The sequence below is a fragment of the Mixophyes fleayi genome, chromosome 8 (genome assembly GCF_038048845.1).
Source record: "Mixophyes fleayi isolate aMixFle1 chromosome 8, aMixFle1.hap1, whole genome shotgun sequence".
Classification (NCBI taxonomy): domain Eukaryota; kingdom Metazoa; phylum Chordata; class Amphibia; order Anura; family Limnodynastidae; genus Mixophyes; species Mixophyes fleayi.
This window is the reverse complement of record NC_134409.1, coordinates 72,214,842-72,238,652: the sequence shown is the minus strand read 5'-3', so window position 1 is coordinate 72,238,652 and position 23,811 is coordinate 72,214,842. Positions and strand designations below refer to the sequence as shown.

General features: G+C 39.1%; 1 protein-coding gene and 2 non-coding genes across 4 annotated transcripts; all 3 read right to left on the bottom strand.

Annotated features, from left to right (window-relative positions):
* Positions 1–14,137: 14,137 nt before the first annotated feature.
* On the bottom strand, positions 14,138–21,883 carry RPSA (ribosomal protein SA). 2 transcript variants are annotated; one of them, XM_075182721.1, is made up of 8 exons: positions 21,777–21,883; positions 20,964–21,126; positions 19,965–20,083; positions 18,934–19,179; positions 17,133–17,261; positions 16,277–16,436; positions 16,159–16,194; positions 14,138–14,310 (listed from the first exon to the last, which is right to left on the bottom strand). In XM_075182721.1, exons 2-8 carry the CDS (start codon positions 21,094–21,096, stop codon positions 14,207–14,209), a joined length of 927 nt encoding a protein of 308 aa, XP_075038822.1. In that variant the 5' UTR covers positions 21,097–21,126; positions 21,777–21,883; the 3' UTR covers positions 14,138–14,206. The 2 variants fall into 2 exon arrangements, with proteins under 2 accessions (XP_075038822.1, XP_075038821.1); XM_075182720.1 differs by lacking the exon at positions 21,777–21,883 and adding an exon at positions 21,584–21,682.
* Positions 15,338–15,494, bottom strand: LOC142100526 (small nucleolar RNA SNORA62/SNORA6 family). The gene has a single exon (XR_012678828.1). It is a non-coding gene; the product is annotated as a small nucleolar RNA SNORA62/SNORA6 family (small nucleolar RNA).
* Positions 19,314–19,458, bottom strand: LOC142100527 (small nucleolar RNA SNORA62/SNORA6 family). Its single transcript, XR_012678829.1, has one exon. It is a non-coding gene; the product is annotated as a small nucleolar RNA SNORA62/SNORA6 family (small nucleolar RNA).
* Positions 21,884–23,811: the final 1,928 nt, after the last annotated feature.

Below are 23,811 nucleotides of genomic sequence, written 5' to 3'. Positions count from 1 at the left end.
TATGATTATCAACTTTATTACGAATATTCCTAAGATGTTCAAATATACGTATTTTTACACACCTCTTGGTCTTTCCAATATACTTTTTTCCACAGCCACATTCCAGTAGATATATTACAAATGATGTATTGCAATTCATAAATGACTGTATATTCCTTACTTTCAATGCGGCTGTGTCAGTGAATGTTTTAGTCTCCCTGTGTACATACTTGCATGCTTTGCAGTGCGCACAGGGGAAAAAAACCTTCACCGGATTTAACCAATTCTTAGGTTTCTCTATTACCTCCTTCAAATGAGAAGGAGCCAGAATCGTTCTCAATGTTGTAGGTCTTTTGAAAATAGTACGAGGTTTATCAGGTAGAACCCCCGATAGTATGGGGTCAAGTTTCAATATAGACCAATGTTTTTCTAAAATTCTTACAATTTTGTGACTTGCTGAATTAAAAGATGTTACAAATGAGCTTTTAAATGGATTCGACAATTCTTTTTCTTTTTTCTTATATACCAATAAATCAGTTCTCTCGCAGCTTCTAGCTTTATCTAAACTGGTCACTAACAGATTCTCAGGGTAGCCCCGTTCCCAGAACCGTTCAATGAGGGAGGCTGCTTGAACTTCAAAAGTCGCCATATCTTCACAATTTCGTCTGACTCTCAACAATTGAGACATAGGAATATTGTCTTTCCACTTCCTTTGGTGACAGCTAATATATTCGATATAATTATTGCTGTCAACTTTCTTAATATATGTATAAGTGTTTATCACTTGTTGGTCAGAATAATTTTGAACATCTAGAGTAAGATCTAAAAACTCAATTTTTTCTTTATCCATCTTAGAGGTAAATTTAAGTTGGTATTCATTAACATTAATTTCTGTCATGAATTCATCAAATCATTTGTAATATATCTACTGGAATGTGGCTGTGGAAAAAAGTATATTGGAAAGACCAAGAGGTGTGTAAAAATACGTATATTTGAACATCTTAGGAATAATCGTAATAAAGTTGATAATCATAGTGTTCCCAGACACTTTTTGAAATGTCAAAATGCAAACTCTGAGACGCTAAAATTTAAAGCTATTGAGCATATAGAGCTGAATGTTAGGGGAGGGGATAGATTATTAAAACTGTCTCAAAGGGAGACCTTTTGGATATATACCCTAAACACATTCTCCCCCATAGGGTTAAATGAAGGCTGCGAAATTACACCTTTTTTGTAGTCTATATATGGAATGTCTGCTTGTCTTTTGCCTTTAACTAAATATCTATATGTATAATGCAATGTTGTAGAATGTTAAAGATCTTGTATATATTTGTGCATTACTATCCACCCTGCTTTATAACAATTTTTGTATGATATATTGCGATCTTCATAGCGGCTGAGGAGAATCAGCTGTGATTGATTGTGTATACTCCTATAAAGGGAGTTCTATTTGGGTAAGGATCCACCCCTCCTGATGAAATCTGCTTAGATGAAACGCGTCGAGGTGGCTGTGGATCTAGGATCCTATTGACGATGTCCGCTAATACAGGAGTTTACTGAATGCTGGTTCTATGCTTGAATATATTTTATATCTGGTACGTGTATAATCTGTTTTTAATAAAAATCCTTTATTTGGATAACGCACTATGGAAGCGCCCCCATTTGTTTGATATTCCAGGAATTGATTGACCCGTGGAGATCGGGTTAGAGAAGGGGAAGACGCGCAGACGAGTGACTGCTAATGCTGATACTATCCGTGGGAATATTGCTTATGAAGGACTATTCTACCCGGACTTTTTAAATATTTTATACCTTGTTTAAGGTGATCTAACAGATTTGTGTTTGAGCGCACTGTATTTGTTGTATTGCTATATATATATATATATATATATATATATTGATTATATGTACACTTCAGTGATATTCAAGGTTCAGGTTATAGGAAAGGTATCATGCCTAGTATCATATTAAAACCCTAATTATCAGCAGCTGTCAGGTTCCATCACCAAAGAGATCGCCGATTGCATACTCTAGTTATTGATGTTAGGGAATAAACCTATGTATGATGCTGGCTATGAAATGCTAATTGTAACTGGAGCATTGGCAGGAAGAAATGAGCTCATCCCCTGGAGAGACAACCCCCTCCTTTGGATTCCTTAGATTGAATCAGCCTATGACCTGTTTACCCTGGAGACACCCTTTGTCTGGACCTATAGAAGCAAGCTACGTCATTTGCATTGTTCTCTGTAACACTGAATGTGTATATATGATCATAGCTGTGCACCCAGACCTCAGACTTCACTGATCACAGTATTCAAAAGGTGACCAGGGGTGCCCGTGGTTAGCGCAGCGAGCGCAATGCGATAAAAGCGCGTTATGTATGTAACTTTTGGTATTGGCTGTACTGTACTGTTCTTTATATCATGACAATGTATTGAATTGTTGACTATATACATCTGCTAAAATAAATCACTTTGTGCGTTAGAAACACAATACAATCGCCTATGCAATGCTTATTTGAAAACGATAGAATTACTTTAATAGGTGTAAAATGTGAAGTCGGAGGGTCTGGTGTGTGTTTACATGATGCTTCTGCCCACCTGTATGTTAAAAGATAACAGCAACACTTTCAGGGAAAACTAAGCAACTTCAAATCCCCTGGAGTGAGCTGCATCCTGACATAGGAGAGTTTTTTGACACCTAACGAGACTTTGGACAGACGGGAGGGAGCCGTGTGATCTTACACAAGGAGACCATGTGATGACTTTCTGCAGCTTCAAAGGCCACTGGGCTGAACTGCATTCTGACCTAGGAGAATTTATTGACACAAAGAAAGATGCTAAGGAGCCATTCACAACTTGAAAACTTATGTAGACAAAGGCAACTCATGAGGGCACTCTAAGCAGGTATATAGAAATATGAACTTGCTTTAGTATTTCATATTTTGGGAAATCAGTGTGGCACTCTATACTGAGGGGCAGAATCCAGGATTGTGAATTACAGGTAGTAGAGCTGTTTCCTGGTACTACTACCATGGAACTGCTGTAGTCACATGTCTTTGGGAAAGGTATGTGATATTGTTATAATAGAGTTAACTGTGCGGGAGAATATGACTGGTTTATTGACGAGGAGGTATGTTTCTGGGATATATCTGAGAAGAATTAAGACAGGTCAAAACTTAGAAATAGTTTTGAACAAAACCTAGGTGACACCCAAGGGACATTTCCACCCCTCCTATTTGGTTTTGCTCAAAAACCTGTGTTGTGAAGGGAAAAACTCAGTCTTTTGGGAAATCAATCATCAATGAAAAGCTGTCCATCTTTAGGCCAATTTCCCTTGGTGAAGAATATACCACTTATCTGTAAGTTATACTCTGAATTTAATCCCTTTATTTTAAATTGTTTTGTTTGTGTATGTATGTCAATTGTTTATTAATTGTTTTTATAACCTGTAAGCATTGTAATTTTTGTATATTAAATCAAAAACTTAATAAATGATGTCCTTATTGCTCTATATTAATTCACTGCCTGTTTAGAAGAGGTAGATTGCTTGACCATGCTAAACCTTTAAATGTTGAGGGGTGAAATGTGAATACATCTATATACCAAGCAGAGTGTGTGCCTGCATGTACATTTGTGTCATATAGTCTTGAGGGGTTAAGTGTTAACCCTTTGATTGCTAGTGTGTGCCTTGGTGGTGGCAAAACAAAGTGGGTGTGGTTGTGTGACCACTGTTCAGGAGCGATTGAGTGCTGGAATCGTTTATAACCCCATACAGTAACTACTTCCAAATCTAAGTGCGCAGAGTGCAGGTTGTGACTGGTAAAGGCAGTTAGGAGAGGTTTCATGACAAATTAGAGGTTATATACTGTTTGACAGTGTGAATATATAATAATAAATTAAATCAGGGAGTGGCTAGAGGAGGCTATTCATGAAATATACCACTTCTCTTGGAAAAATAATAAGCTCTTTTGGATTTCATCTCTATGCAAATGATACACAAATTTATCTATCCTCTCCTGATCTCTCGACATCTGTGTTGTTCTGTGTCAATGTCTTTCTTTCTGCCATTTCATCTTGGATGTCCTCTTGCCAACTCAATCTTTCTAAAACAGTTAATACTCTCACCAACCAAAATAATCATACTTGACATTTCTATTTCTGTTGACAACATGACCTTAAACCCACCCCTCAAGCTTGCTGTCTTGGTGTAATCATTCACTGAGAACTATCCTTTGATCCCACATCAATTCTATATCTAAATCATGTTACATACATCTAAAAAAAACATTTCCAGAATACGCACATATCACATATCTTACACAAGACACTGCGAAAACCTTAATTTATGCACTCGTCTCCCGCATTGACTATTGCGATTCCCTCCTTACTGCTCTACCTTAAACAGAGTCGCACCCCTATGATCTATTTTGATGTAATGGCCAGATTTATTTTCCTTGAAAATCATTATTCCTATACAAAATCACTCTGTCTCTACACTGGTTGCCTGTTTTTACTGAATCCAATATAAAATACTTTTACTAACCTACAATGCCATCAACAAAGCAGCACCAACATACATCTCCTAACTTGTCTGAAAACATCTCCCAACTCGACAACTCTATTCTGCACAAGATTTGCGTCTCTCATCCACTCTCATTACATCCGCCGATTCCCATTTACTGGACTTCTTTCAAGCAGCACCAACTCTATGGAATACCCTCCCTCGAACAATAAGACTTTCTTCTGGTCTACAAACCTTCAAGTGTTCTCTGAAAACTCACTTCTTCTGGCAAGCTTATAATATTTCTCAACCACCTTCCTAATCTTACTAGATTACCACCCGTTACACAATTCATGCACGACAACAACATTTTGACAAACATTGCTGTGTGACTGGATCATATAGCATACTAATCCCTTTTGTTTGTTTGTTTTTTGTTTTTGTTTTTTACCTTTTCAATGTTGCGGGACCAAAATGCAATATGTAGACTTAACATCATGTATCCAACTCCCGTTGTCCCATAGATTGTAAGCTTATGAGAAGGGCCTTCTTATCTCTTTGTGTGCTTTACCCAGTTTGTTTAGTACAGTGTTTGACCCCAATTGTAAAGCGCTACAGAATTTGCTGGCGCTACATAAATAAATGACGATGACTGGATTTCTTTGGGAGACTTGAAAAAAATGGGACCCCAGAGGCAGTTGCTTTGGATTTTATCAGGAGGAGAACTTTGACTGAGGGTGGGCTGTTGAACTGTATCAGTGCCAGAGAAAGCTGTTGGATGTAGATTCCCTGGGATTCAGATTGGGTATTAAACTTCTTAAGAACAGATTCTTCCTTACTCCATCGCGAGATAGTCGTGACCCTACATCGGTAGAGGGACTGGTACTCCATCCCACTAAGCTGGTGGAGAGTTGGCCAATCGGGTCAGATGACTGGCCCATCTTGTGGAGCAATTTGAGACTCATTTAGTCCCGGAACTCTGAACCTGTTGAAAACTCTGTGGGGTGAGGTTATTGCTGTGGTTTCTAAAATTACGACCCTCCGCACTAATGAAATGTAGCATAACGATATGTGATCTATAAATGAATTAATCATGAATGATACTTATTATTAGGGTGCACACTCTCTCTTTTATAAAGGCATATACAATGACAAAGGAAAGAAAAGAGAAATACTACTTGTGGGAGGTATACCACACGTTCTTAAGTCCCCAGGCCTCTCTCACCTCTTCCCAGTTCCGTTGCTCCTTTCAGTTTCATGTTTCCCTGGAGGCAGGGTCAAAAAGTGTAGTGCGCTTATTGCAAGTTGCAGCTACAAATTCAAGCTGAGGGTCCCGCTAATACACACCTGCCAACAGCTGAGGTCACGCCCACTTAAGAAGAGACCAACAGCATCCAACACTGAAGTGTTCTTATACACAACAAGGCAATAAAGCTTTTTTTTTTTCTTTTTTTTTTTAAATAAAGTGTTTTGATAGCGATGAACCTGAGCTTGTAAAGCCCAAAAACCCGCAACCAGTGGCAAGCAAAAAATCCCCGCAACTTAAAAAAAAAAGCAAGCCCAATTCCGCTTGTTATAAGCAGAATTGGCAACTATGGCGGTTGTACACTAATTGCTCAAGTACTTTGTGTTGAAAACATCTGAGTGGGCCAAGGGGATGGGTATAAAGAAGTGACACTTCTACTGGATATTAAAGAAGTGAAGTAGGTTTTCTTGGCAAAAGAAGGGCAGTGCTGTAAAATGAAGGATGACTTTATAGTGAATTAAGTTGGCTTTGGAGTGCAAATTTCTCCAGTGACGCTCTGCAGGTAGCAGTTCTGTTTGGTGTGCCAGCCATGGTTGATGTTTAAATCACTGGAGAGTGTTTGTGGTAGCTGGACCTTCATTGGCTAGGGCTGAAGGGACTATTTAATTGTGGAAAGAGAAAGCCAGATCAGGACAGATCCACGTAGTTAGAGGAGTGAGGAATAGTTTAGTGTATATGATAACTATATCGGGTCTAGAACATGTAGTTGTAACTGTGTGCTTGTAAATTTGGGTTCAGGGATGGAATATGATGTAAGGTAAGGCTCAAGGAAAGGAAGTTGTGGTTGGAGAGGGGAAGGTCAAGTTGGAGAAACTAAAAATAGAATAGAAGTGGCAGAAGATAAGACCAAGGAAGTATCCATCACAGTCTGTGTGAGAAAAGTCCATTTGGAGAGACAAAAGTTGGAAGTAAGTGAAAGAAATTTTGTGGCAGCAGAGAAAGTTTGGTTGTGGAAATCGTGTAGTATGAGAGCTGTAGTATAAGAAAAAAGTGAGCAAGCAGAAAAATTGTGAAGATATAGGGAAACTGGACGTGTGGGCGATAAATTACAGCAGGAGGAATAGATGGATTGTGTGGAATTTAAAGGAAGAAAAGGAGAGGAGAATTCCATGGGTATGAATTTGAAGGTGCAGTGTGAAGAAAGTAGGATGCCTTCTTCTCCATCGCCTCTCAGGGTCTAGGAGTGTTGGAGAGATGTGGGTACGGTTGAAAGTATGAGGTAGATGGGAAGTTACAGGGCAGTGTTGGCTAACCTGTGACACTCCAGGTGTTGTGAAACTACAAGTCCCAGCATACCCTTCCAGCAATAAACTGCTATATATGGGGCAGAACGGTGGCTAAGCGGTTAGCACTTCTGCCTTACAGCACTGGGGTCATGAGTTCAATTCCCGACCATGGCCTTATCTTTGAGGAGTTTGTATGTTCTCCCCGTGTTTGCGTGGGTTTCCGCCGGGTCCTCCCACACTCCAAAAAACATACTGGTAGGTTAATTGGCTGCTAACAAATTGACCCTAGTCTGTCTGTGTTAGGGAATTTAGACTGTAAGCCCCAATGGGGCAGGGACTGATGTGAGTCAGTTCTCTGTACAGTGCTGCAGAATTAGTGGCGCTATATAAATAAATGCGGCCGTGTTAATAAAGCAAACAAAAAACACTCACCTGATCACGCGGCGGCTCCCGGCAGTCTCCTCGCTCCCACTGAATGTCGGGCGTGACGTCATCACGCCCTACGTCATTTTCAGTGAAATTCTGCACTTTCCCTTGGCATTTGTAACATATGATCCTGCTTACTTCAGGTACCTACTACTTCTTCACAAACTGAGAAGAGGTGATAATTTTAATAAAACATAAAAACCTCTGAAGTTATAAGGTGGTGTCTAGTCCAAGAAACCAAGATATTTTTAGGACCTTAAGGCGCTACATGCAACGTTTTCTGAATGTAATCAAACCCATGTGACAATGGATAAGTGTTCTCCATTGTGTCTGCACCAAACTAATTCAGCGCTATGAACACTAGCACTTTTACAGCTGGAAAGACTTTCAAAGTTTTGGGGATCTGGGGATATGGTTAGAAAAGGGGATATGGAAGACTTTAATTTAACACGGTTTTGCTTAAATTTAAGACACTATTAAAATCAATTCAATTTATTAATGTTTCTTTCTTTCCTTTCAACTGTTCATCACTTTACCTAGCTTCTTCATCCAAATTGATTCCAATTAAATGTACATGTTTTGTATTCCTTTTATCTAAGATGTAATACAAAAAATAGAAAAAAATGTGCCTTGTTCATTTCATGACTCCATTTGGGTGCCAAATGCAATGAGAAGGATATAAGATCCAATTACAGCCAAAGTTGGATCACAGCATTGTTAAGTACAGCACACTTATTAAGCATGGTACGATTTATGGGGCACATTCATTTAGTGGTAGCCAAATCAAACATAGTAAATTGTATGCTAAGATCCTCTCAAGTAGTCTGCGTTTGTCTCCTCCTTCTTCAGGCAATCTAAGTAATTTGCACTTCACTCTGTTACCATATTATAACCAAGGCCTGATTCCCAGTAAACCTGGCCTTAATTGTAGACTTTATTTCTCATTTCTATATTCTCTTTGGTAGAACTGGTGGCTATCGTGTGAATTTCATGACACATTAGAGCCCTGATATAGTGATATTTATGTGTGCACCAGAAACGTGTACTTAACGTTGCAGCTAAGCCAGCATTCACTGATTTGGTGTTACGGTGATCCTTGAGTGAGTTTGCATATTTTACAATTGGAAAAAAATAGTCATAGAGTTAGACAGCAAAGTGAATGTCTGACTGGTTGCTATAGTCTTAGGGTAAATTTAAGGTTGAAAACAAAATACATTTTATTCACAAATAAATTTATTATATAGTTCAAGTTAAAATGAGCAGTAAACTTTAATGGCATAACAGAGCTTTACGTCTATTGATAGAACACTTTTATGCACAGGTGTGAACAGGTAGGCCAAACATTGGGCCTATCACTGAGAGCTCTTGTGTGACATGGGACGCGTACCACGTGATAGTGCCGTCCCATGTCTGAAGACTGCAGAGCGCGCAGCGCGGATGGAGAAAGGTAAGTGCGGCGGGGGGTATATTAATATAGTCTGTGTGTATGTTATATTGTAAGTGTCTGTGTGTGTGTTATATTGTATGTTTCCGTGTCAGGTATATTGTATGTGTGTGGTATATTGTATGTGTGTGTGTGTAGTATACTGTGTGTGACTGAGGGGGCAATATACTGTGTGTGAGTGAGGGGGCAGTATACTGTGTGTGAGTGAGGGGCCAGTGTATTTTGTGTGTGAGTGAGGGGCCAGTGTATTTTGTGTGTGATCGAGGGGCCAGTGTATTTTGTGTGTGAGTGAGGGGCCAGTGTATTTTGTGTGTGAGTGAGGGGCCAGTGTATTTTGTGTGTGAGGGGCCAGTGTATTTTGTGTGTGAGGGGCCAGTGTATTTTGTGTGAGGGGCCAGTGTATTAGGTGTATGTGTGAGGGGCAAGTGTATTGTGTGCGTATTGCTATTTTATTTGTGTTGTGATGATGGGGCAATTTAATTTAATCATACTTGCCAACTTTCCCGGAATGTCCGGGAGACTCCCGAAATTCAGGTACGTCTCCTGGACTCACAGGAGAGCAGACAAGTATCCCGCATACGCAACTCACTGGTCACGTGATTCGCTGTGAATCACTTTATTTTGGCTCCGCCCCTCACGGCAAAAAGACATTTTTGTCACGGGGTGGGGCCAAAATGACATGATTGACAGCACCACGCCCCGTGTCTGGGATATCCTGGAATTCACTTCCAAAGGTTGGCAAGTATGAATTTAATAGTGAGGCCTATGAAGTTATGATGGGGTGATTGGACCTTTAATTTAATGCTGGGGTGGTTTGGGATCTATTAATTGAATGTGGCACTTTTTGGGGAAAATAAGGTCTATTAAAAGTGATTATGAATTATTTAATTTTGGGATGGTTGTGGAAAATGGTTATATTTATTAAACGTAAATGCTATTTAATTTATTGCTGGGGCTGTTTTGGAGGGAGGGAAATAGATTTATTAGATGGGAATACTATTAATTTAATGTCAGGGTTAGTTGGAGGGAAATAGGTCTATTTATCAAATGTGAATACCATTGGTTGGCGTTTTCTAAATTTCATGTACCCATTTTTTTTCTGCAAAGAGGGCCTCCAATATTCCAGGATCCAGACAAGCGGCAACTGAGCTAAATAAACCAGCAGCCACAAGTTGTGACAGTGACAAGAACAGGTAGGAGAGAGCAGGACAGTTTACAAACTGTCCTGAATCTGGTAGGGCAGTCCCGAATTTGGGTGACTGTTTCGCTTAGGACAGTTGGGAGGTATTTCCCACTGCACCATGTACTGCTCAGGAAGGCAGAACTGTGTGCGCCTAACAAGAGTGCACACAGTATTGCCTGTGTATTTGTCTAAAATGATAACCATGCTACATCATAGGGGGTTACCCTGTCTAAAGTGCCCAGGATTTTATCTGAAGGCCTCCTCATTGTCGTAATTCTGCTAATCACTAAAGTGTATTCAACCCGCCACATCTGTATGATGAATCAGTCATTTTTGACTGCGAGTAAGATTTCATCTGGGGTCATGTCGCTCAAGAGCTTCCAAAAGCCACCACTAATGTCAGGTGGTACAGACTAAGCAAAGGTGCAGAGACTGGTCTGTTTTTACCAGGTGTGGAGTTGGTTTAGCTTACATATCTTCATGTGTTGTCAGTTATTTTCCTGTAAGCAAGCTTTGGCAGGCTGCACAGTGCATGAAGCTTTTGGCATTAATCTCTTTCTCTGGCAGTTTGCACAGGACTAGAACGCGGGGTCCTGTCCTCAGCGTTAAGGTGCTCCTATTGCAAAGATGTGCCAATTGCATACACCTTTTTTTGAGTGCTTGGGTAATTTCATGGCCCAGGCTATTTCAGTCTCATTGCAGTGAACATGCTTCATATGCTGGGCTATTTTGGGGCTTCTCACAGTGCTGATAGTACTGCTTTTTGTTAAACACTTTTTGTTTAAATGTGCAGATGACAACTGTGATTTCTTTTCCATATTTATACAGCTGGAAACCAAAGCTGCACAAATGGAATCTTATTTTTTATTTGTTTTTTATATATTTATTATGTTTATAAAATACTTTACGGGTAGTTTGTAAATGAATGTACATAGTGCTTTATGTTATTACACACAATGTTGTAAAATTAATCTAATTAGCTAACCTGATTTAATACTTTAGCTTGCACAATAGGAAGCAAGATGAATATAAATTAGCAAAGACAATGACCAATGGTCACAAGCTAGTTTATTTGTATACAATGTGTGGAAATAATTCTTAAATGTCAGTTGCAAACGCATCCGTATTTGCATTGCATACTTTTAGTGACGCAGACACTTACGCCAGAGAAATAAGAACCTCAAAAAACAAAGCAAAATGCATGTACATGGCTATATTCAAAGCAAATGGATAAAGAATCCATGAAAATGTATGTTGTATTATAAATCCATCTGGGTTGTTAGGAAAGTGCATGGCAAATCCATACAGATAAAGGGTTTGTGTCTGGATTAGAACTCATGACTGACTTTTTGGAAAGTGGGAGAGCTAACCACTATCACAACCTGAGATTTGAAGAACCACTAATACAGCATGCATGCTACACAGGAAACCAACACTTAATAGTACTCATTCACACTCTTAACAGACAAAATAGGAATCTCACAGGTAGCTCAGTGGTTAGCACTTTGGACTCACAACACAGCAGGCATAAGTTCAAATACAAAGCATACCCATAACAATTGGGTGCAGATTGTGAACTGTAATCATTATGCTAAGAAGAAACGCAGGAACTTGCCAATGGTTTATTTTAATTTTTATTTGTTCTAAACCTTTCATCTGGATCCACGGCATACAGGTTATGTGATGTACTCAGCTTTATCCAAACAGAACGCTCACCACAGTCCAGTACCATGGAGGTTTGCCTCACTTGCACTTCTGCCTTACACCACTGACATCACTTCTGGGTAGTTTCAATGTTTTTTCCAAAGAAAAATGTTCAGCTCAGGGGGAAGGAGCATGTTATTGTTGTCCACTTACTAGCACATATGTGATACTGCCCCTCATACTTGCCTTCAGATTGAAAAACTTGATATTTAAAACTATGAAATTATATATTTTGTGTGTGAGTGCTGCGCAGGGTCAAAGTGCAACCTGATTCTCAATGCTTCCTATAAAGATGGGTTACTGCCCCTTGCCCAATTATGCTCAGATCCAAAACACTTTGATCATAAAATAAAAAGCTTTACTTTAAAAATTTCTTTATGGATAGGGAGTGCTGCCCAGTCTAATTCCAATTTTGTGTAAGCTTGCTTACAAACATATGTGATACTGCCCCTAACACAAATGTCAAATGCACACTAAAAACATTTTAGTTATAGGATTTGCTGCTCATTGTCAGACCGTGCTGGTTTCTGTCCACATTCTATTACAGATGCACTACTGCCCCTCAAACAGCTGAGCCTGTCTAGTCAATTGGTGCTTAATGCAGGCTAACCTTGCATATGTATTCCAAGAGTTGCTAGCACTATAGTGAGAGGGGGAAAGGCACACAGACAGTGTTGTATTAAAGTGCCAAAGTCTCTGCCATGTACATGAAAAAGATCTTAGCTTAGTGTTTAACATGTGCCCAAACACCTTCCCTACAATTAGAGCTTTAAAGCAGTCTGCACATGGCACAGGCCATTTCTCAAAAAACTGTGCCCAAATCAGGACAAAAGCTCATATGCAGGATAACCCTACTAAATGAAGACTGTTGGGATGTATGCATTAAGTAGTTTCTCTGCACCCAAATGTTAAAACCTAGATTTTAAAGTCAAAGCAAATAAGTGTAAAACAAAATATCCAATATGCATACCACACCAAAGTCCCACAATTTATCAAAGTCCTTATTTTTCATAAACTCATCAGTGGAGGAAAAAAAATAAAAAAATTGTTACCATCAAAATGCACTCCAGAAGAGCACAAAATATGGCGCAATAAAATTTTTAGCCAGGCCCTTTACCCATACACTTAAAAGATTAATTATGAAATGATACAAATTGGCAGCTTAGTGGGGATATCAGCTTTGTTCTGGTGATTGTATCACTCCTGTTACATTGCATATAATCCCTAGTTTCATTGACTGCTGCGGCTAGACATACAGGGGGCATATTCAATTAGGTTTCTGGTCTGTGGTAATGTACGTTACTATGAAAAGTGCACAGTATTGATGGTAATACAGTACTGCAACAGATTTTCCTACGCAACCCTATGGGGTGTGCACAAAAAACCACATTACAGTAGTGTGGATCATTAGAATTAGAGGAAGAAACTTTACATTTCTGTTCCCTATACCTTATCCATTGAGAATAAGCTCAAAACTTGTATTTTTAACAGATTTGTAGTTCAATTAAAAATTTGTCTTAACACCCAAGAAAGTTATATTGTGTGCAGACTAATGGAGGTACATGTACACTAAACCAGTTGAGCAGTTCATTAAAGAACGTAAACCCTGATATGTGCAGTATTTTGCATAAAACGGCTCTGCACCTGCTCAGAAACAGACAATATGCCAGTATACCCAATTCATCTTTGATCACAACACATCCAAGCCTACAATTAAGAGCAGAATGAGGGTACACATGCAGTCAATGTACAGTTAGGGTGTGCAATAGTAGCGTGTATATACATCTGTCAAATTCAAGCACTGCATCTCAGGTATGTAATTTTTTTTTAGCTGTGTAACTTACACCTGCCCTGTAGCTGGTGCATGCTAGAACATGTCTGCAATTAAAAGGAACTTGTGTGCAGTTTACAATATATAGGAGCAATTTGTATTCCTTAATGAATCAGGCCCAGAAAGTCTGGTGGTGTGAGGCCAATGCAAACATTGGGGAGCCCAATAAATGGGGTGAACAGCATATACCTTGCCAAAATATCTTGCCTACTTGTAATTCACCAACATCCATCTAGTAATTTTTAAAGTTTTGGGTGAAGTTCTTTAAAATACACTATGGGGCATATTCAATTGTCGCTGGTTTCCGCAGCGTTAAAACTACTACTACTGTTATTACTGGATTTCAGCTCACAGCACTGAAATCCATCAAGAATACCGTAAAAACGTTTTTTCCGCGCACTATTACCGTAACGGTAATAGTGCGCAGAGCGCAAGATTTTCGGAATTTCCGCCGACAATTGAATATGCCCCTATTCATCCGCAGTTTAAAGCACCTTTGTTAGCATGAAAGGGAAATAAAAACCAGTCACTGAAATCAAATATTAAATGATTTTTTATGTCAATGTCCAGAATGAACTTTGAAAACAAGTGACACCAAGAAGTTCTAAGACCATTCAGTAGTTGTTCCCACCCACTCTGAGGCCTGAGCAGTTGGAGCAGCAGACCAATCATCAGTGCTAGCTGGCTGGGAGCTCCAGTCTTCTGCTACTAAAGTGGAAGAAACACAGAACAAAGTTATTATAAGTACAGCTTTCCCTAAATGTATGCATATTCAGAAGAAAATGGAAAAATATGGTATTTTCAGAATGTTTCTTGTCCAGACCAAACTTCATGGTTTTGCAGTTTGTTGGTTAAACCAAATTGTATAGCTTCCCACCACTTACAATCTGATTTGCACCCATATATCTGGTAACTCATGTCATGCTTTTGCTTTAATCTACCAGTCCCAGCCCTGGGCCCAATTTAACCAGACCAGCACTGTTAAAAACAGACTGGGACACCATTGGGGGTTCAAGGACAACTGGGTACCAAAAAAGCGTTGTCCATTATATCCAACATAGTAAAATTTAAAAACCTTTTACAAAAAAAAAAAAGGGTTAAAAAATTCTGTAATACTACAATTTTAATAAAAGCATTCTTTTCCAAGCACAAACTGCTTTTTCTTACTGCACAAAGCATTTGTTTGCACTCTATATCCAAGCCTCCTATTCAAGTCAAAGGATCACAAGTGTGGACATATTCTTCAGTTATGTATTAAACCAAAAGTACAAGAGACTCTAAATGAACAGGTCTGTCAATCAAAAGATTATAAAATCCAATACTTTCAATTGGTTGGGTGGAGAAGGGGCGTCTAGAATACCAGGTCTGTTCATTTAGTGCCATAAACACAAGTGTGGTGTGAAAGGTCAGAGTGTTTGAGGCAGCAAGGGATTTGTTTAGCCACAATTATTTATTTTGTCCTCTGTACTATGAGTAAAAAATGAGGGATTCTGTGGATCGTAAATAGTTTGTGCTTGGACAAAGTCTTTTCGCACCAGCTTTTTCCCTACATATGGGGAGAGGACGTATGTGCATTTTATTAACAGTTGTCTTTGGGATAGCTGCCATTCCTGAGTTTCCCATGCAAGGCTAGCAGAGCAGCAATATCTTACTACATAACTAACTCAAAGTAGTTACACCAAACTCCCAGGATAGTCGTATAACAAAAAAAAAAAAAGTTTTCCATTCCCTTAAAGGATGTGGCAAGAAGTACTATCAAACTCCAGTCATTGGAGCCAAATGGCTCCTTGTGGCGTTAGCGAAAAATCTGCCATGTTAATGTAGCACACTTTCTACACTCAGAGTTCATTGGCCAGTGTTAGCCTCATCTCCAAGCTCTAACAGTGTGCAAGAAAACCCTACCTTGGACAATTCTCAGAAGAATATTGTTACAAAGAATTACAGAGTGAATGTATCCATTTCAATAATCATAACAAAGCTATAAAGTATATTTAACACACTTTGGGGCATATTCAATTAGCTTTCCGGTAATGCCGGTACTGCAATAACGCAGATTTTTGTACGCAACCCTATGGGCTGTGAACGAAAATCCACGCTATTGCAGTACCATGAATTGACTTCGCAGGCCGTTCCGGCGTGATCCCGCGAACCGGAAAGCTAACTGAATATGCCCCTTTGTCAGTGTTCTAGGATTTCATATGTTTAGAAAGGCAATTCCACACTTTCCTTCTCCAAATGGAAAGTTAAAGTATATAAAAGATTTGCCTTTTAGAAGGGAAGCATTTTTGCATACAACAGGTATACTGGAAAATCCCACTGACTTTAGGTTTTAAAAGAAAAAAAACTCTACTTTCTATTTTCATATAACCCTAGCTTACTTATCAATAAATTGGAATATATAGAAAGTCATACACCACGTCTTCAGCTCCCGTTTTATGCAACTACGCAGTTCATTTGTAACATGTTCCCCAGCAGACAAGTCAATTTTCATTACAAAATAAAGGGTCCAACTATAACAGATTTGGGGGGATTGCAAACTTTTCAACCACCACGTACCTGGAACTTTAGCAGCTGCTGGAAGATCTGGGCGTTCTGAAAGGAGAATGACCAAGTTTAAGATGTCTACCGAAAGACTTCAGAGCAATGTGATCAATTAAAATAATGGACTACATACCAGCAGCAAAGGGTTGAATGGGTACAGATGGGACCTGCACCCCTTCTGACCAATCAGCAACTTCAGGTGGAGGGAAATCTGGGACAGGTGCAGTCCATTCACCCTGGTATTCTTCCTTTGTAGTAGCCTTCTCAGCAGCAGCCTGTTCTTCTTTCTCAATCTGTAGAAAGCAAACACTGGTTACATAACATAGCATTAAAGACTCCTTTTTATTACCCTCTAGCAATAAAAAAAATAAGCCTTCAAATTCACAATATTGACAACTAAATGAGTACACTGCTACATGGCCCAAAATCCAAAGATGGGGCCACCTAATGGTGGGAAAATAATTTCTATAGCTAGTCTTGCACTGCCAGGGAAAGTTATGGTGTACATATCCCTGGATACAACTTCCCCATTATCCATAGTTTGAAGTGACATTTTTCTGCCGTTAGGCATCATCCCATTTTACTACATTGCATGTGACTGAACAGTACTAGACTGATATTTTGGTAAGCTTACACAGTACAAAATATTTAGGGATACCCACAATACTACATGTCTAAAAGACATAAAAAATAAATCCTGTAAATTGAAGTAAATATACCCCATTACCACTAATTACAAGAGACCAAGTCAAAAGCAAGTCTGATGTCTGCATCTTACATCACCAAGTCATACAAACTGTAGAATGCCACAAACTTTACTAACCTTTTGAACAAAGCAAATCCTGTACATAGGAGCACGTGTTTTATTGTACAAGAGCTCTAAAACATGCAGGTTTTAATCATGTACACTTCCCTACATGGCAATTAAACCTACACATTTCAATTTAAAAAAAAAAAATACAATCATGTTTTACTGCATACACACTAACCTCTTCTGGGTCCCGATAGAAATAAAGATCAGGCATGACCTCCCATGGATGCTCACGTGAGATTGTGCCTCTCATGCGCAGAACTTCACGGGCCAACATCCACCACATAAGACCAACTGAATGGGCACCCTAAAGAAATTCAGATTTAATAACCACGACATACAGTATGCATTGGTACAGCAATAAAATACAAGAGCTACTTCTAAATAGAGTTGCAGTATAAATTAAAAAATCATGCATTTGGCATTACTAGAGTCTTGCTTGACAGTTGGGTCTCAACTTTGGCTACATTTAGTCATTTCGTGACAGCATCAGAATATTCAAGGAGTGCCAGTTATAATGCTACCTATAGTTTACATCACATTAAGCATTTTGCTCAATGACTAGTCACGTCTTTAAACAAATAAATTCCATAGGGAATTTTGAGCAGACTGTCAGTGACAGATATTTAAGGATAACCCAAACTCGTTTTTGGTATGAAAACTTGATTATAGAAGTACACATTATCACATCTAAAAATATAACAAGAAACCCCACAGCATGTTATCTCCAAAACCTTTAGACAACTCATGTTCTTCATCCTTCCACAAGCCCCTCCTATAGTCTGTTGTCCACAGTAACAAATTGTGTGCCACAAATGCTGGACATTCAGGTACTTGCCCAGTATAAACCCACTGGATAGAGTGATGAGCAGTAAGAACTGAATACAAAAGATCCATGGAGGGTCTAGCAGACCTCAGCAATGACAGTCAGTAGTGGGTGAATAAAGTAGCAGGCACTGGTTGAAAGACTATAAAACTGCACTTTGTAAAGATAGCTCATGTATATTGCTGGTGCAAAGGGGTGAACATTCTTCCAATGGCTCAGTCAAGAAGGCTTTTGTAACTGGTTAATTAACATCTCCATTGAAGTTATTTCACCAAACCTCTTTCCCTCAGCAGAATTTGATTAACATTTAAAACTGACCTGGTCACCACCTCCACCCCCCCAAGCTAATTAATGAAGGGAATTATAATTTGTCACATTACATCAAGGTGGTCAGAAACCTGAGCATTGAGTTAGGAATAGATTAAATGTAAAGCAAAATTAATTTAAGAAAGCAGCAATGTTTAGCACTAGAATGCAGTCCTCTATGTAGCAAGTAGTAATATACAAGCCAAAAGGTCCCTTGCGGTGTTTGCAAAAAAACCTGCCATTTTAATGTAGCCCAATTTCTACACCCAGAGTTGATCGGCCAGTGTTAAGCCTACCCTCTAAGCTCTAACTGAAGAAAAGTCCAATAAACTTCTTAATGGTTACCAAATATAACCACATACAAATAGAGTGCATTCACATAGTTAGAGGTTGGGAAAAAAAAAAACAAAAACAAAAAACACCGGTCCATCAAATTCAACCTATTAGATTAATTTACTGATTTATGGTTTGGTTTAGCTATAAAGTATATTTAATATATTCAGTTTAGTAAAGATTTAGATTGGTAAAGAAAATTCCACTTTCCTTCATATTTTACCCATATAAAAATTATATGCAAACCTGTTTCTGCTGCATCCTATTGGAAGCATTTAATAAAAACAGATCTACTTTTATACTGGATAATACCACCATCCTGTATTAAGTTTCACCTTACTCCTAATTTGACTCAGTATTGCTTTTCTAACAAAAAGCAGCGATGATTTTAAAGTCTTATGAACCGATGTAAATTTAAATCTAAAAAGAGGATTGAATTCACATTCAAGTTAGAATCCATTAATTTCTACATCATACATGCACCTGCAAGACTGCAAACTCGTATCCATCTTACCTTGTTGTTACAGGGGATGGCAATATCCACATAACGCAGAGGTGAATCTGTATTACAGAGGGCAATTGTGGGAATGTTGACATAAGAAGCCTCGGTAAGAGGCTGATGATCAGCACGAGGATCACTCACAACCAATAGGCGTGGCTCACGGAAAGCAGCCTGAATCTGGTTGGTGAAAGTACCAGGAGTGAAGCGGCCAGCAATTGGGGTGGCTCCACATGCAGAAGCAAACTTCAGGACAGCTCGCTGGAAATAAGAAATTCAAACAGTTGCCTTATACATTGTTTAGAAATGCACCAGTTAGACCTAGAGATTACATAGCCAGACAAAGTAGACTGGGTCCTTGTTATAAAGTTTGACATCTGGAAACCAAGAAGGCAGAATGTGGCACAAAAGGTTAACAAACCAATCACTGAACAAGACTGATTGCTAAAAATCCTGCCATGCAGTTACTTTGGCACACTTCCGACACTTGCAAGTTCATAAGACAGATGTCTTCAACTTCAAGCTTTAACAGTGTGCATCATGACATCAAATATGAAATACCAGTTATACAAAGAATATTGTCAGTTAGTGAAACATTCATAACGCTTAAATATATGCTACGCATGACTTAAAAATGTAAGAGTATATTCTTCAGTGTTAGTTGACAAAAAGCAGCACAAAGCTGGAGGGTCTTAAAAAAAAGTTAAACTAGCAATTGGAGGGGTGGGAGCCTTAAACACCCTGAACATATACAGAGCACCAGAAACAGGGTATATGATATAATCACTTCACTGCAGCACTATACAAGCAGAAAATACACTAATACTAAACCACAGGAGTTACCACCTATTATCAAAGAGAGGAAAGTTAAACACAAATATCCCTCTTCAGACAGATGCTTTTAGTGGTCTAGAGATTAAGGCTTCATGCTCTAATGTAAGAAAAACTATATACAAAGTCAATACATTTTTTTCTTCAATATTAACTACTGGCATCACTTTGCATGACATTGGATTCCAGTTACACAGGACAGCACCTAACAGTACCTGGCCAGTATTCCTGGAGGAAATCACACACACGTCAGCTGGATTTTCAATGGCTACAATGGCACGTGCAGCCAGTAGCAGTTTCTCCCATGTGCGCTTCAGGTTTATAATATAAATGCCTAAAAACAAATAAATGATTTTCATTAAGCTGTCTCATATGCAGTAAGTGTCATGTTAACCACCATACAGATTTTTCTACACCCAGTATGTCTATGCTTAAAATCAAGCTCCTTAAAAATACAAGTAATGTCCTTCTATATTTTGTTGCAAGTCTTGTACACATGTAGAAAGACCAAATTTAAAAACATAAAATCAAGCTACTTTTAATTATTTTGGATGCAATTTGATCTACTATACTGCAGCTAAATACTGAAAAAAAGTTAATGTGCATGTTTATACCAGCATTGGAAAATAGGATCTTTAAAGGTATTGAATCTAGAGATTAAACTACTTGCTGTAAAATCAACTAAACTAGTCACCAGGCAATATTTTTTTTTAAACTGCAACACCCAGTTTACTGCTCAAAACCTGTCTTATTCTCTGCTTTAACTAAGCAAAGAATAAGAACTTGAGAAGCAGACTTTAGGGTCATGTGAACTCTGCACAACACAGAAGGGACTGCAGTATGCCCTGCACTGTTCTCCCTCTACAGCCCCAGCTATAAAAAAAAAAAGTAATTAAAGGTGGAGGAGCACTGAGGGGGCATTTGGCGTGAGCCACATGAGCTTAAAGTTACCAGTAATGTCTAGCCCATCTGAAGGTTGGAGTTCCACACATGTAGCCCTTCAAGTAGATTAGGTTACCCATTACTGAACTAAAGGACCTTGAGAAAGTGGGCTTTGAATGATCCAGACAATTTACAGTTTAAGGCAGGGGGAATTAAATTCAAAGCAGCAGCTGACATTTTACAGTGTGCAGTTACATTAACTTTATTTGTAAATAGCTTCCTATGGGGGACAATGGATAAGTCAAACAGCAAACTAGCACAACTATACTGACCATCACTTTTCCTCTTATAAATATACTGCTCCATTTGGAAATCAAGGTTGGTGCCACCCAGGTGAGTTCCTGCTGCCAGGAATTTAAGGACATCTTCCTCCTTCATTTGCAGGACGTCAAGACCTCCGGACATTGTGACCCCTTTAAAGCTACGATGGGGAATCTGCAAACAGAATTATATGTTAATACCCATGGTGTTAACACTAAATTTCTAAATGTACATCCATTAGCATTTATTTGATTAGTTAGTATCCTTTACCACTGATGAAAATGGCTTATATTAGAATTACGTCAAGTTTCAAATGATTTGGAAAGCAAAGGATGCAGACATACAGGCAAGATAACGTAGCGACAAATTAGTTAGCACAAAATAATTACAGATTAGACGTCGTCAGGTTTAGATAACACGAAAAAGCGGGTTCGTCTCAAACACTGCGCGATAAAAAATTTAAATATTTACGATTAAAGCGATCACTTCCTAATTAGACGCAATCGGATAACGTAAGTATTTTATGTCCGATCCCACCGATCATTTAATTACGATTCTCTAGCATACAAATTCAAAATACCAGACCTGCGACGCATTGAAAAACTTTACTTTGAAACAGCCCTTCACTCGCCGTCATTGTGTATTGTATCCCCGAGCACATCATCTGTACGCGCGTTTATCAAGGCCCGTGGCCTAAGAGACTGTGCACGGGACTCGCCATCTCAAGGTGTACCCGCTAACCACCGCTCCACATGCGTGCAACGAACGTTGCTCTATAGCTGCTACTACTACATTTCCCCAGTTTATAAATACCCAAAACTCACTAGAGACAACGCCGTATAGAGGCTCTCCTGCTGAAGCTGGAGTAAAAGAGAGCGCGTGTAAGGCTGCAACGCCTTTAAATAGTCGGACGTCTATCCAATCAGACATAAGTTTATATATCAGTCATCAGAATTAACCAATGGAAATTCAACTTGCTTCTCGGCCCTATTGGTACTCCTAATCTTTACTGCTCGTGAGGCCATCTCTGTAGAGTAGAAGATGATTGGATTGTCACTTACTAACGTTTACTGTCTCTCTGTTAGGTCCTGCTCTAATGGACGGTTTTGCCTGTCGTATAAACTCTAAACTAGCCCCAACCCTTTGCCGCCCCCTCAACAGTTTGAGGGTTTTTTAATAATATACAAATTTTATTAAAATAATAATATGATTTTGTTTAAAATGACAATGCACGCATGATAAAGCTAGATCTACTTCATCGAAAGGACCGCCTGACATCACCAGGTCATGTGACTGCTGTAGTCACATGGTATACTGGGAGGCGGGGCTGCTGCAAATATTTCCGTGAAGCTACTTCACTTCTGAGGCGTTTTTCGGGCATTAATTAATCCAAGAGAAGTCTTAAAAACAGGACACATTGGGACATATTCAATTGGCTACGTTACTGCCGAAAGCAACGTGGCTATTATCGTACTAACTATAAATACGCGCACTATTACCGTAACTACGGTAGTAGTGCGCATAATTATAGTTAGTACGGTAATCTTTAACGTTGGTGTCTGCTCATGGCAAAGTCAGGGTTAACCTTACTGTATCAATGGTAATATGAATAACGCTGGCCGAACTGAATTCCCCTTATTGAAGTGTATTTGCTAGGTTACATGTCAGCAATTTGAATATTCCAACACTGTGGGGCATATTCAATTGTCGGCGGGACCGGCGAATATCCCGTGCTCAAAAAATATTACCGTTAATACGGTAATCTCTCGCTGGATTTCAGCTCGCAGCTCCCTGTAACCGTATTAACGGTTTTTCCGTGCACGATTACCGTAATATTGGTAATCGTGCGTGGACCGCGGGATTTTCGGCAATCCCGCCGACAATTGAATACCCCCCTGTGAATAAGTATTCCTAAAATGCATTGCATTTTGTTATGTTTGTTAGTGAGAACACTAAAGTGCATATTTATTATAGAGGTCATTTTTAACATGATACTTTTCAATCCTTATCGTAAAGATAAGGATTGAAAGATGGTATGTATTTATTAAAAAAAAACTTAAACAGGAACAGCAGTCACAAAACACTGCTGTTCCTGTGAAGACCCCTCTCCTATCTTTTTTATGGTCACTATTGCAGAGTAAGCAGTAAGATGCGGTGAGGGAACCACAATGCTCTCCTCATACAGCAGACCTGAAAATTTACACATACGGTACATTACTGTATGTGTAAAAGCGTTTTTAATACTAAATTGCAGTACATAGCAGTTCCCATTGACATTGCTATGTATGTCTAGTCGCTATCCAATAACGATTGTCCACTTCGTTATGTGGTTCCAAAGCACAATGCGATTTAATAGCCAAAAGCAGCAGAGTAACAATTCAAATAAAATAAGTACAGCCATTACGTTTGCATGCGCCCTGGATCCAGCATACAGTCATTCAGTCCTGCTGAAGTCTGTGGTCAAAGAGACTGTCTGCTGGTCCCAGGACCCCTGCTTATATACTGTCAGTGATACAGTGAAAACAATACAGATGATTTGGCATGTTTCCATAGATTCAGATTTTAGGAAGGTCCAGTGTAATGTAGGTCATTGGCCAGTTCAAATGATGCCCTCAAAGGGTGGGGGTCAGCTCTCCAGGAGATGAATACTGATCTTCCCACCAAAAACTAGTTCAAACTGGTCTATTTACATTACACACACAATACCATTCATGATCATTTATTCCCTATACTCCATATCTAGCATACGCAAGGTGCGATCCTTTAGGAGATTGAACCAGACGTCTGCGGATAAATAGGGGATTAGAATGATACCAGACATGATATGTTTCCTGTAACCTGAACCTTAGATCTCACTAA

Bases quoted from the DNA above. Each gene is read 5' to 3' on its own strand.
- RPSA (XM_075182720.1), bottom strand. From the start codon at position 21,616: ATGATGTGCTCGGGGATACAATACACAATGACG. The intron at 19,180-19,964 runs GTACTGTTAGGT...TCTTATTTCCAG, and splicing joins CCTCCAGGAATACTGGCCAG to CGAGCTGTCCTGAAGTTTGC. The intron at 17,262-18,933 runs GTAAGATGGATA...GAATTTCTTTAG, and splicing joins CCATCCCCTGTAACAACAAG to GGTGCCCATTCAGTTGGTCT.